The 13,393-nt window shown below is 43.6% G+C and overlaps 1 protein-coding gene across 1 annotated transcript in view; it reads left to right on the top strand.

Annotated features, from left to right (window-relative positions):
* The window catches only part of stau2 (staufen double-stranded RNA binding protein 2), a 72,120-nt gene extending 59,167 nt beyond the window's left edge, over positions 1 to 12,953 (top strand). Inside the window, exons 13-14 of the mRNA XM_056434702.1 lie at positions 2,542 to 2,655; positions 12,855 to 12,953. Of these exons, the coding sequence (XP_056290677.1) occupies positions 2,542 to 2,655; positions 12,855 to 12,953 (213 nt within the window). The remainder of the gene's footprint in view (positions 1 to 2,541; positions 2,656 to 12,854) is intronic.
* Positions 12,954 to 13,393: the final 440 nt, after the last annotated feature.

Raw genomic sequence — 13,393 nt, 5'->3', positions numbered from 1 at the left:
AGCTTCAAGGGTAAATGTCAAAGCCAAAGAATGAATGGAATGTGCAACACAGTTGGTAGAAATTTAAAATCCAGCATCGATCATTAACCAGCAGTAGGAATCCTCTTGGGTCGATAGTTTGTTTATTCTAGACAATGACCTCCTCCCTTTTGATTTCCCATCCTGAACACTGCCAAACAAACATTAAACACTGACTCTTTGTACATTGCATTGTACTTACATTGTGGAGAAACTAATTTTTTACAGATCTGTTGATTAAATCAAGTAATTGAACAGACGTCAAAATAATACGAGTTTTAGAATTTCTTTGGTTTAGGGCGGCCTTGCTGACCTCAATCATTGCACTCGTATAGCTTTAAAAACAAATATTCCTCAATTTAGGTCATGCAATGGCTGATTTAACAAGTGAATTGATTTAATAATGAATATGCATACACAACAAACCAAAGGAGAACATTCATGGCTATTTGGTTCCACAAACTTCCTCCTGAAATTTGCCCCCTCAAAGATACTTATAATAATTAGTAGTTTCCATCACCCGAACATACACATGAACATACACATTTGTGTGCATAGACACTCAGACAATAGGAGAAGTTGGGCATTATTAGAAATTTGATATCCAGGCATATATCTCTTTACAAGGGAAGACTGAGAGAGAGCGTCTGTTTCCTCGAGCGCCATCAAAGGGCCTCGCCCTCGGCTGGAGGCCTGACAGCTCGCAATAGATGAACCGAGCGAGGGGCCTTCTGATTGGACCGCATGATTACACCATACATCACGTGCTCCCAACCACAGGCCTTTATGCTGCCCAAATGAACCAGCACACTGGACTATTACACACACACACACACACGTTTATATCTATTCAAGCACAAACAGTCCTTGGCACACAGTTTGAAGAAGATTATGAAAGAAGCTGTATTTTCATCGCATGTACTCTTTTTCAAACTTCTGAAACAGGATTCTTGTCTCCATACAATGATATTCTCACCCTTAAAAAGTCCCCCTCGTCTGCTTTTTTTTCACTCTTACTTTCTCCCCTTAATGTTAAAGTCTGGAGAATTTATTGGAGATTAACTTGTCAGAGAAAGCTATTTCCACGACTAACTTCACTACATTCATCATTCATACACATAACAGATTGCATTCCTGTGTGTGTGTGTGTGTGTGTGTGTGTGTGTGTGTGTGTGTGTGTGTGTGTGTGTGTGTGTGTGTGTGTGTGTGTGTGTGTGTGTGTGTGTGTGTGTGTGTGTGTGTGTGTGTGTGTGTGTGTGTGTGTGTGTGTGTGTGTGTGTGTGTGTGTGTGTGTGTGTGTGTGATATCTCCGTATGTTTGTGCATGTTACGGTGGGTCCGTGTCGTAATGGGCAGAAATACAACGTGTCTGGCCGGCCGCAGCACACACATGTTAATAACTCAGAGAGAAGCACACAACTTGCTCTGGAGGCTTTCAGTCACAAACCATAGACAGATGCTTGAATGCATGTGTGTATCTACAAATCCAGCGTGTATTGCCAACAAATTGTCGGGTATGGTGGGCTTGATCCGTTGAGAGAAGTTACGCTGCTCAAAGGAAAATACACACACGGACACATGCTTTTGTGTTATTTGCTCAGAAGAAGGTAATAACTTCTCGCTCAAACCAACACCGCCATTATAGATACGTTCAACAAATATCAACCTGAAATGACTTCAACACATTGATCAACAAAAGTATGTCAAATGGATTTATCATGGTCATTAAATTCCAACAGCCCTCTTTTTTATATGCCTAACTTGTCTGAGAATATTGGAGTGCCGGTCATTCGTCCAGAAGTAGCTGGAAGCTGTGTCATGTTCATAGCTGTGTGCTTATTTACCTGCCAGCTTACTTCTTCCATTTGCTCTTTGACGTGTAAGAGTATTTTGAATCGGTTATGTCCTTGCTCTCGTTCCTTCGGTTCTTTGTGTTTCTGCATCAGTCAGATCTTTCTCTTCTTTCAGTTCTCAGTTATTTTTGCTATTTATTAAGATGCCTGCAGCTGTCCTGGGCATAAGTAGGCCAGGCAAACACAGACACTCGCATACAGAGGCGTACACATGCGAGTGAGAGCCAGTGAGAAGTAGGGCAGACTAGCAGGCAATCTTACCAAAGCCCTTGGATCTCAGGAGCAGACTGTCCCAGAGGAGCATCATGTCATAACAGTCCTGATTGCACAGCATTTAGGAATGCCTGCAGAGTTAACCTCTCAATGATGAGGGGTCGCCAGTGATGTCATCACTACCCCCTCTGATGTCCCCCCTCCCCATCACACATACACACCCTTACATTCATTCCCCTCCATTGCCAACTCTCTATAGTGTGGGGTAATTGTCCACAAATGCTCTGTGGTGGCAATTAGACATGCAAGATTTACTCTCCAGCCAACCACTTCCAAGATCACGAGACTGTATCCCGCTGAAAACTGTAGAAGCTTCAATTCTCTTGCCTGTTGTGCTTTGATCGATCTTTTCCTGTATTTACTTTAGATGTAACACAGTTTCCCCACCTTTGCCCCAGGTGCAGTACAGTGATGCGCAGAGTGGCCAGGATTTTGTGACCTATCTGACCCTCTCCCCTGTGCAAATGACTTTCCACGGCACCGGGAGCACCCTCCAAGACAGCCATGACCAGGTATGTGTGTGTGTGTGTGTGTGTGTACTTCTAGGCATGTGAAGGGAGGGTGAGTGTCACACTCGTTCAATACACAATTGGGATTGATATCAAATACAGATCATCGTGGGTATTACTCTACCATCGTATCAGACGGCCTCTCCTCTTTAGGTTCTGCTTATCCTTGTTCAGTGAAGTGTAACATGTAGTGTATATAGTCTAGACTCTAGAGTCTAGACTCTAGACTCTAGTGTATAGGTTGTGTCTTTGTCGAGATCTCATCCTCTAATTAACAGAGAAGCCTCGGCTCTGTGGCTTTATTATTAATCACCAGGGCGTCAGAACCACCTGTGATAATTACCACTCGTTGCATTTCTCCTTGAAAGCCTCTGCCGCCAGTTCCCTATGATGAATCCATCAAAGTAATCAGAATCTTGGAAACACTTGTGTCGTACCCCTCTTTCTCTCTCACTCACTCACTGTCTCATTCTCTCACGTCCTCCCCATATTCAGAAGGAGGCTCTTTGTCCTGCGTTGGCCAACTAGAAAAATAGTTGCTTACATTCTATCCAGGGCTCCAGACTAACTTTTTTAACTAGGAGCACAGTCGCTCCTAACTTAAAATGTTAGGGGCGCAAGCAGAAAATTTAGGGGCGCACTTTTTCCTGGGTCAAAATGGGTCTTTGGGTGCTCCCAAAAAAATTTTGCGCTATGCGCGCACCTTCTATTCATGCAGTCGAGCTATTGAGTGCGTGATCAGCAGCTGGCCGCTCGGTCCATTCACGCACCTCACTGTTGTGTATTGATCAGACAAGACACGCTTATCAACTCCAGTGTTTCCGATCACTGAAATCAGTATCTGCCGATCACCGAAATCAGTATCTGCCGATCCGATAATACCAATCACCGATCACGGTGTTGATTGAAGCATTCTATTTATTGTGTAGCATTATTGCCTAGGACTATGAGGAAATACATATATAAAGCAACTCAAACATTAAAGAAATTACCGATTTCTTTAAACATTTAGGACTTTTACTTTGAAAAATGTCCTAATTGATACATTAAAATAGTTTGATTGCTATTGTAGGGGATTTCAGATATGTATGGAACACATCTGTATTATTCATTTCCTGGAACTCTTGGGAAATCTATATACAGGACTTTTCTTAACATACAAAAGTCTGACTAATTTTTATAATCTCTTCCTTGGTCCAGTAAAATTTTTTAATCTTAGCATAATTTAAGCTAAATCTCAGAAACTATAAAGATACATCAGTTCATTGTTTACTTTTATATGTTAGTGAATGATTTGTCTACATTTTATTTTGATAAACGGATGTTGTTTCACGTGGTTCTTTCCGCTAACTTTGCAAAACCGGATGTTGTCACTTAAATCCTTCCGCTAACTTTATCAAAATCCTCGCGCTCCTGATGGAATGTGTTTACCGTGAGCATCAGTCTGTAGGGGCAGACATGTGAGAGTCGGCTGAGTTGACCCAGAGATTCAACTCGGGGGACGGGACGCCGCTCGGTGGTGAGGATCCCCTCGTGGACCTCTCACTCTGCGGCCCTCGCCCTCGTTGCGTCTCCGTTGCGGTTTGCCTCTTTTCACACATTAGCCCCCCCCCCCCCTCTCACACACAGGCCAGCCTTCTTCTTCTTCGGTTTTCGTCTCCTTTCTTCTTCTTCTGGAGTTAATGTCGGTTAGCAAACCAGTCATTCAGGCATTACCGCTAACTATAGTGGGCTGAAGTGTAGAACAAGTTTGTAAGCAACAAAAATATTTAATAACAAAAAAAAGAAATCTGCTAATTTACTGGTCGCGCATGCGCGAGTTGATGAAAAATTTACTCGCACTGTGTCTAATTTTAGGCGCAAAATGCGACCATTTGGTCGCAGTCTGGAGCCCTGATTCTATCACCTAAACATAGGACGCCCCTTTATTCAACAGTCTTCAAAGCTTTAATAAAGAACCGGCCCAGCCCTGAATGGGACAGCTGTGTGCCGCCACCACTCACTGAGAGCCAAGCCAATATAGGCCAGCCAGGTCTGCGTCCTCGGGACCTGTTGTTGCCAGGAGCACTGGGGCATGACCGACTGTTGGGGAAGGCCTTTCTTTTACTATTCTCAGTACAGTGTGGAGTACGACCACAAAGGGAGCAACGAACAATAAGGGGTCACCCTCCGCAGCCCCCAAACCCCAACACTTGTTGAACAAAGTAGGCCCCAAGGCGTCACACGTTGGGTCGACTTTGCCATGATACTGGTTGGATACCGCTGGTTGGGAGGATCTGCCCGTTGTCGAGGTTACTAATGAGGCATGTAAAATCAGAGGTAACTTCTTCTGATTTGATTGTTTAGGTTCCCTCTGATCAGATCGATCTGTCGTGTCCCTGAGTTGACTATTAGTAGTTCACTGGAGATTCTCCTGATTCTCATTCCACAGGTTGGCCATGGCACACAGACACACCTTGCACTTATATTTGTGTTAGACATTGTCCATCTGATGAGATGGAGCACCGGATTGTGTTGCTAAAAGGTTATACAAACTTTACTGGAGCCTGTCGGTGTTGCTGTACACACACACACAGTAATTCGTGATGACTCCGTTGCGCTTCATCGTACATCTCTTTTGAAATTTCCCGCTGTGTTATCTGCACTGTCGTAGAGGTTTATGTCAGGTAGACCAGAGCGAATGATTAAGATCAACAGCCAAGGAAATCCTCTTCACACCACTCTGCCCATGATGAATACAGAACGATGTGATTATTCTTACAAGACTTTACCAGTTGTTAAGTCTTTGTTTTGGCTTCAGAGTTATTAGCTATTGATTATCACACTTGATTAGCCGCCATGTGAAATGAGTATAAAAGAATAACATAAGGAAAGAACCCACTCACGGTGCCAAAACATGTCGCTTATTGTTACAGAGCAAAGAAAAGATGTAATCTGATCAGGTAATCAGCTACAGTGCATCCGGAAAGTATTCACAGCGCTTCACTTTTTCCACATGTTGTTATGTTACAACCTTATTCCAAAATGGATTAAATTCATTATTTTCCTCAACATTTTACACACAACAACCCATCATGACAAAGTGAAAACTGTTTTTTGCAAATTTTTGCAAATCTGTTAAAAATAAAGAACGGAAACATAACATGTACATAAGTATTCACAGCCTTTGCCATGACACTCAAAATGTAGCTCAGTTGCATCCTGTTTCCACTGATCATCCTTGAGATGTTTGATTGGAGTCCACCTGTGCTAAATTCAGTTGATTGGACATGATTGAGAAAGGCACACACCTGTCTATATAAGGTATCACAGTTGACAGTGCATATCAGAGCATAAACCAAGCCATGAAGTTCAAGGAATTATCTATAGACCTCCGAGACAGAATTGTATCGAGGCACAGATCTGGCGAATGGTACAGAAAGATTTCTGCAGCATTGAAAGTCCCAATGAGCACAGTGGCCTCCATCATCCGGAAATGGAAGAAGTTTGGAACCACCAGGACTCTTCCTAGAGTTGGCCGCCCAGCCAGACTGAGCGATCGGGGGAGAAGGGCCTTAGTCAGGGAGGTGACCAGGAACCCGATGGTCACTCTGACAGAGCTCCAGCGTTGTTCTATGAAGAGAGGAGAACCTTCCAGAAGGACAACCATCTCTGCAGCACTCCACAAATCAGGCCTGTTTGGTAGAGTGGCCAGACGGAAGCCACTCCTCAGTAAAAAGCGCATGACAGCCCGCCTAGAGTTTGCAAAAAAAACACCTGAAGGACTCTCAGACCATGAGAAACCAAATTCTCTGGTCTGATGAAACAAAGATTGAACTCTTTGGCCTGAATGCCAGCGTCATGTCTGGAGGAAACCAGGCACTGCTCATCACCTGGCCAACACCATCCCTACAGTGAAGCACGGTGGTGGCAGCATCATGCTGTGGGGATGTTTTTCAGCCGGAGGAACTGGGAGACTAGTCAGGATTGAGGGAAAGATGAATGCAGCAATGTACAGAGACATCCTCGATGAAAACATGCTCCAAAGCGCTCTGGACCTCAGACTGGGGCGACGGTTCATCTTCCAACAGGACAACGACCCGAAGCACACAGCCAAGATAACAAAGGAGTGGCTTCGGGACAACTCTGTGAATGTCCTTGAGTGGCCCAGCCAGAGCCCTGACTTGAACCCGATTGTACATCTCTGGAGAGATCTGAAAATGGCTGTGCACCGACGCTGATGGAACTTGAGAGGTTCTGCAAAGAAGAATGGGAGAAACTGCCCAGAAATAGGTGTGCCACGCTTGTGGAATCATACCCAAGAAGACTTGAGGCTGTAATTGCTGCCAAAGGTGCTTCAACAAAGTATTGAGCAAAGGCTGTGAATACTTATGTACATGTTATGTTTTCGTTCTTTATTTTTAATAAATGTGCAAAAATTTGCAAAAAACAGTTTTCACTTTGTCATTATGGGTTTTTGTGTGTAGAATGTTGAGGAAAATAATTAATTTAATCCATTTTGGAATAAGGCTGTAACATAACAAAATGTGGAAAAAATGAAGCGCTCTGAATACTTTCCGGATGCACTGTAACTGTTGAACTGCAGCGGCAGTAACAATGATAAGTGCGTTGACTTTAAATAATGTCTATATATAGTCTTCAAATTGTGGCCCAACTTTGTTGTTTTAGATCAAACTCAACGTTCATGCCTTCCCCCCCCCCAGCCCTGGGTTGCACTGGCTATTCGTATATCCATTATCAAATGTGTGTGTGGCCACCAGTAGCCTAATCATTAGGGTGCATGCTCCATAACCTCAACACCCACCTTTTGACACCGTCTCTTGCTGCATGTCATACCCCTCTCTCTCCCCATGTTTCTTAAGTAAAAGAATAATGTACTAGTTTCAAAACAGTGATTCACTAAATTGGGATTCATCATTAATACTTTAAAAATGTCTTGGCTCTAAAACACTTAAATAATGTGTAGTATATCTACTGCATCATTATCGCTATCCAATCAAAAGCAGTCAGCTGACTCTGGCCTCTTTTGGGTGCACCTTTCTAGTTTATAAATGCAATCACGGGGAAATATGTGTTTCAATGTTTACACGTATTCCCAAGCTGAATGTTGTCCGTTGGTTCTGTGTTACATGTGTGTGTCAAAAGCGTCTGGCGTGGAGCAAACCATTTAAATGTATTATTATGTACATTTTCACTGAGTGGACACATGAATTATAACTAAGTTCAAACTCCAGAAAAAGCTAATGCAACCAGCTGCGCTCACACCAGATCAGGTCCCCAGTTAGCGCTGTGTTGACTACCATTTATATTATCTAACATAGTGGATCAGATGTTAAAGCTACAGAGGTGGTGTTCTCACAGTCAAATTGTCGTACAGCCTCCTGTTGAACAGTAAACATTACTGATCGAGAGCAGAGGTGTCGTCCGTGTAATCCTTACAGTGGCCTGCTCTTTATCAGCAAATGCAAAGACACACAGAAGCACCTCCACAGAAACACACACCGCAGTACCATAATCCTTGGCCTTGTGTAGACATTCCTGGAGGGCCTGTATGTGTGAGATATACAGCTGAGTGCTCTTTGACCTTATGTGCCATCCATTCGGTGCCATCTGCCAAACACATGTGAGCCCGCAGGCTGCTACGCTAGCTGGAACTCGCCTGGAGCCAAAGATGTTTGTCAATATGTTCTACATGTTGACTCAAACTTATCTTGCTGTTAGTTTCAGTCTTAGGTTACAGTTTGTTTAATTACGATGGATGAGAGGGAAGAAATACAGCGTTGGCAGCTTTTTAACTAAACAAAAAGCACTCTGCAAATGACGTGTAACCCGGCTTTTTGTATGCTTTGTGTAAAGCCTGTGTCATGTTCTCAGTCCCCATATTTAGCTGCTGGTTTATTTTTTGGTAACCTCTTGTTTTAACAACAAATTAGTTTCACCGTGACCACAATCGTCCTGCGACGCTCTCTGCTCAAACTCTCTCACGGTCATATCAGTTTTGCTCAGTTAAATACGCACTCAGCCAATTGATATCTGTCCGTTACAAGGACAACGTGAAGGCCACGGCAGAGGGATATATTTAGACATTTCTCTCGACGCCGCTGGATGCTTTTTAGACAGATTTATTTCTGTGTTTGTTCTGCGGAGCTGAAGTAACTCTCTGGCAGGCCCTCTGTGGCGGCAGTGGGACACCAGGGGGGCCGAGGCCCACTGAGCTGTGTGTAAGGTGTCGCTGGTCCAACATGAGCGGCTCGCAATCGAAGATGACAGGGTGACACACACACACACACACACACACACACACACACACACACACACACACACACACACACACACACACACACACACACACACAGAGAGAGAGAGAAACATCTTGAACGTAGTGTATCGGGATTAAAATGTGTTTGAGACATGCGCTCAGGTAATGAGGCCTATTTTCTTAAATGTCTTGAGAATTGCACCAGGTCTGCTCTTAGGCGCGTCTCTTTGTAGTTTCTAGTCTCGCTGAGCAAAGTTATAGTTGTCCACAGTCCGACTATAAACAGACTACCGAGCAAGTCCTACGAATCACCTTACCAAAACACCATTTTGTCACATGCTTGCTCATCGTCCTATGATTCTCAAACACTCGCCCTGTACCAGGCCTTCAAGTTCTACAACACGGGACAGCTCTGCTGAAATTAATTGGGCATCTGACCTTGTGCCTGGTATGTGGATTCTTGCTGCCAGCAGAGTTACGATGAGGACACAGAGGATGAAGAATCAGGGCCGTGGGGGAGCGATAATGAGGACCGATGGTGAGGAGTCCAATTAATGATATGTTGCACACATTCCTGCCTTCTTCCAACAAGTGTCTTGTTGAAAATAGATATATAAATGACCAAAAAAAAGACTCGACAGTCGGAGAGTGCGGTGGCAGTAAGAAGACAGACATGGCTGATTCATGGTGTGGTGACTGCTGGGATGGTCTTCAGAGATCCCCCATGGAGCTCAGGAGAACAGCAGGAGAGGGAGCTGCAGAGGGGTGGAGGTTGTGCAGGCCTTGTGTTTGAAGTCTTCCTTTCCCGACTGGGGCGCAGACGTTACCCCAGGCTGGGCTTCCTCTCAGGGGGTCCGGCAGGAGTGTTACCCAACCAGGCAGCTGTCGGACAGACTCTCCTCCCTTCTTATCTGTCTTGGCTGTCTCCTCTTTATGTGCCAGTGTTGTGAAGCCAAACGCAGCACCTGGACGTATCCTAAATCACTGTATGTGGGGGACCTAATCTGCATTGACATGGCCTGAAAGTTCTCCATGAATATGGAGCAGACGTTTGTGATGACACTGAATACCTTCAGTGATGTTTAAACCTCCTGTTGTGTCAGCATTTCGTTTTGTTAAGTTGGGACACGGGCTTCATTGAGGCAACTAGAAGCTCAAACCTCAGTTTGAGTTTAGCAGTAGCTGTATGTCAATAGTTGTTGTTTTTCCCCTCAACTCCCACTAATTCAGGGGGTAAGCTAGAAAAAACATGGTAAATATTTGACAATAATAAAGCTGCATTAAAGTTGAAGTACTCTGAACTTAGTCTGTAAGAGCATTCATCTTTTTAGCTGAACTGGTTCAAAAGATCCTAAGCTACATGGAAACAGGTCCTAAATGCAATGACTGTTAAAGCTCAGACTGCAAACAATTGTCTTGAACATCAAAAGATTGAATGTAGATGAAAATGTTGCATTTAAAGTAACTGTCAAGTAAATTCTGTTGGAATTTACAGGACCATGTGTTTCACATGCTGATTTGTTTCAGTTGAGATACAGAGGTACAAAGGTGACTACAGATCATATACCTGTTGCTTCTAATGTATGTCTAAAGCTCACCTAACAATTAGGTGAGCTTTAAACTGACTGGCCTCAGAATATAATAATGTTTACCAGGAAAGGTGACTTTTAGCCCCTCAAAGATGTTGCCTTGAGTAGAGATTTGAATTTGAAATGTTCAACATGAAAGAGAACTGTGCCGTGGAGAAGCAAAGCATAAACTATTCAACTTGAGAGGCCTGCGTGCTGTGAGTTGAGGCTGCAACAGTTGGAAATGAATCCCTATTTATGGTGAAAATGTTTGCTAAGTTTACTTTTTTTAAATATGTACTGCTATGGGAATAACGTAAATAGGGTTGGATGAGTTTGGAGGCGCATATTTGCAGAGCCCTCATTCTTCACTACAATTAGCTCACATCATATAGAACCAGGAGTCCGCCGGTCACAGAGACCTCCCCTGCTCCCCCTCAACACCACCTTTCAAAGGCGCTTGTGCCTTGCTTCCCTCCCCAACACCACCTCACCCAGCACTCCCACTGTCAGACCCACCCGACCCCTGCTGCTCCCCTTACCCAAACCCACCCTGTTTCCCGCCCGGGAGAGGACAGAGTGAAGCATCCACAGAGCGATCCATCACTCCCGTCTGTCTTCCCGCATGCCCTCCTCAGGAAACACCTTTCAGACCGGGAGATTAGAGTGTGACGAGAGAGGAGAGGAGCAGTGAAAGAATGATGAAGGAGGAGGGAGAGGTGGTAAACGATCCAGAGAGGCAGCGAGAGAGAAAGAGGGAGAGGGGCCACTGGAGAAGAGGAACTGAAGAGAAATTGATTGAGTGGGGATACACGAGATTGATGAGGACAGGGAATGAGAAAATGGGAGATAGATGAGACTATCTTTTCTTTTCTTTTTGCGCACCAGGGGAAGCGCCGTCCAGTGGGGAGAGAATAAACATGAACTTGCCCATTAGGGGACGTGTTGATGGCTCCAAGTGGCCCCTTGGAACATCAGCATGTCTATTAAGGGTTGACATAGTGTGGAACTGAACACACACACACACACATGCTGTAACACACATATGCAAACACTCTTCGCCTTATTTACTTTTAACATGAGCTGAAAGAAAAGCAACAAACTAAAAGGATTTACTATTTTGGAACACGACGTCACGGCCCCTTTCAGACATGCGATTGTTTACGTTGGTGTGAAGTCAATTTAACATGTTGGTCTTGTGTCTGAATAAGCACTCGTGTCCCGTGAAACATTTTTATATCGCTTAGAAAAAATGTTTTGTCAAATTCAGACATAAAGGCCGTCGGATAAAGGGCAGCAGCACAAAGTGAAACATGAGGACAAACATCAGTTGAACACTGTGAAAGAGACGATGTTACGTTGTTGAGGTGTTTCTCCTCATATCTGTATCATATTTTCTCATTATGGTGCGACCGTCACAATCAGACAAACTCCCTATATTGTCAGTGTTCATTCATGCCAGTATTTTCTTACTATTGATAACAAATCTATTGATAAATATATATATTATATATATAATATAAATATAAAAGGATTAATAAATAAAGTAATAATAAATTACTATTAATAAAAAATCCATTAAGTATACCATGTAGGTATACTTAATGGATTTTTTATACTAGGATCCTAAATTTATAATTATACAGAATGGAGGAAATCCAGTACATTTTTAATCTTAAAAAGCTGTCGGCATCAATTATAATCTTCATTTTAACAGTCAAATATCAAAATTGGCATTGAAAACATATGTCACTTGATTAACCTTTTACTTCCTGATCATTTGGATTTTGAGGATAATCTCATGTTCACAGTTGTTAAAGGGAACATTTCAAACTGTGTAAAAACATAGAATATCGTCACGCTGCATGAACAGTGTGACCGGAGTCTGACGGGTAGGATATAAATGCATCCCTTTACTCGTTGAGGTCCAGATGCACCAAACGGACGTCAAAGAACGAGCAGCAACGAAGGGCGCCTTTGCCTTGGCCAAAAAGTTGCACTTGAACACACCACAAAGCCAACAGCCAACTGGCGTTCACCTTTCTCTAAAAGGAGAAACGCCCTCTGTCTGTTTTGTGTTCCCCTTTGCGTGCTTCTCCTGCGTCAGTCTGTCTTCTCGCGCACTAATTCGCTTAAGCTGGGCAGCCAACCAGAGTTATTCATCTGACCGACGCGCTTCGCCGCAGGTGAAGATTACGTCGCGCCAACAATGCCGTACACCACAAAACACATGGCCCGCTTTGCCCGACTGTCGACCAAGTATTTTAAAGCCTGCGAGAACTCCCCTGCTTACCAATGCGTAGAGTAGCATGCTGTGTAATCTAAACTCTACAACTTAATCGGTGACTTATTATAGAAGTGAACCCTCTTTGAAGCGTGATTCAGCAGGTTGCTCTCACAAGAACCGAGTGCTGGCGAAGCAGACGGTCACGGACGATAACGGATCACTTCTGTCCCGCCCGAAACAAAACTGAAACGTCTGCGTCTGCTCTCCAGGCTGTTGGCATGTGTTTGGAAAGTATGTGATGGAAAGTAACGTGACCCTTTTAAGTTGTCAAATGTGTAAAATTGTCAGACACTAATATATGGTGAGAATGACAGATAGTGTTCCCATAAGTGCCAATTGAGATTAAAACCCTTAATGGGGAGCTGCATTGAGATGTGATACACTTATCCACCACACCCACACGTGATGTCAAAGGGTTTTATTTTTGCAATTGTGGCTTTATCATCTTTCTCATCAGATGTAATGTTTTTTATTTTTTATTTTGTGCAAATAACTAGTTCCGTTAAGGAATAGAAGTGATGATTTATATCGATATTTTAGTGCCTACGAATGAATTGCTGTGAGGATCCAGTCAGACCAGGGTGATTGCTCCGAGGCAACCAAAGGTGTTACGTTCATTATCACCTC

Source organism: Pseudoliparis swirei, chromosome 16, assembly GCF_029220125.1.
Source record: "Pseudoliparis swirei isolate HS2019 ecotype Mariana Trench chromosome 16, NWPU_hadal_v1, whole genome shotgun sequence".
In the NCBI taxonomy this organism is placed as follows: Eukaryota; Metazoa; Chordata; class Actinopteri; order Perciformes; family Liparidae; genus Pseudoliparis; species Pseudoliparis swirei.
Note: the sequence above shows the minus strand (reverse complement) of the source record. Positions and strands in the feature narration are given on the sequence as shown.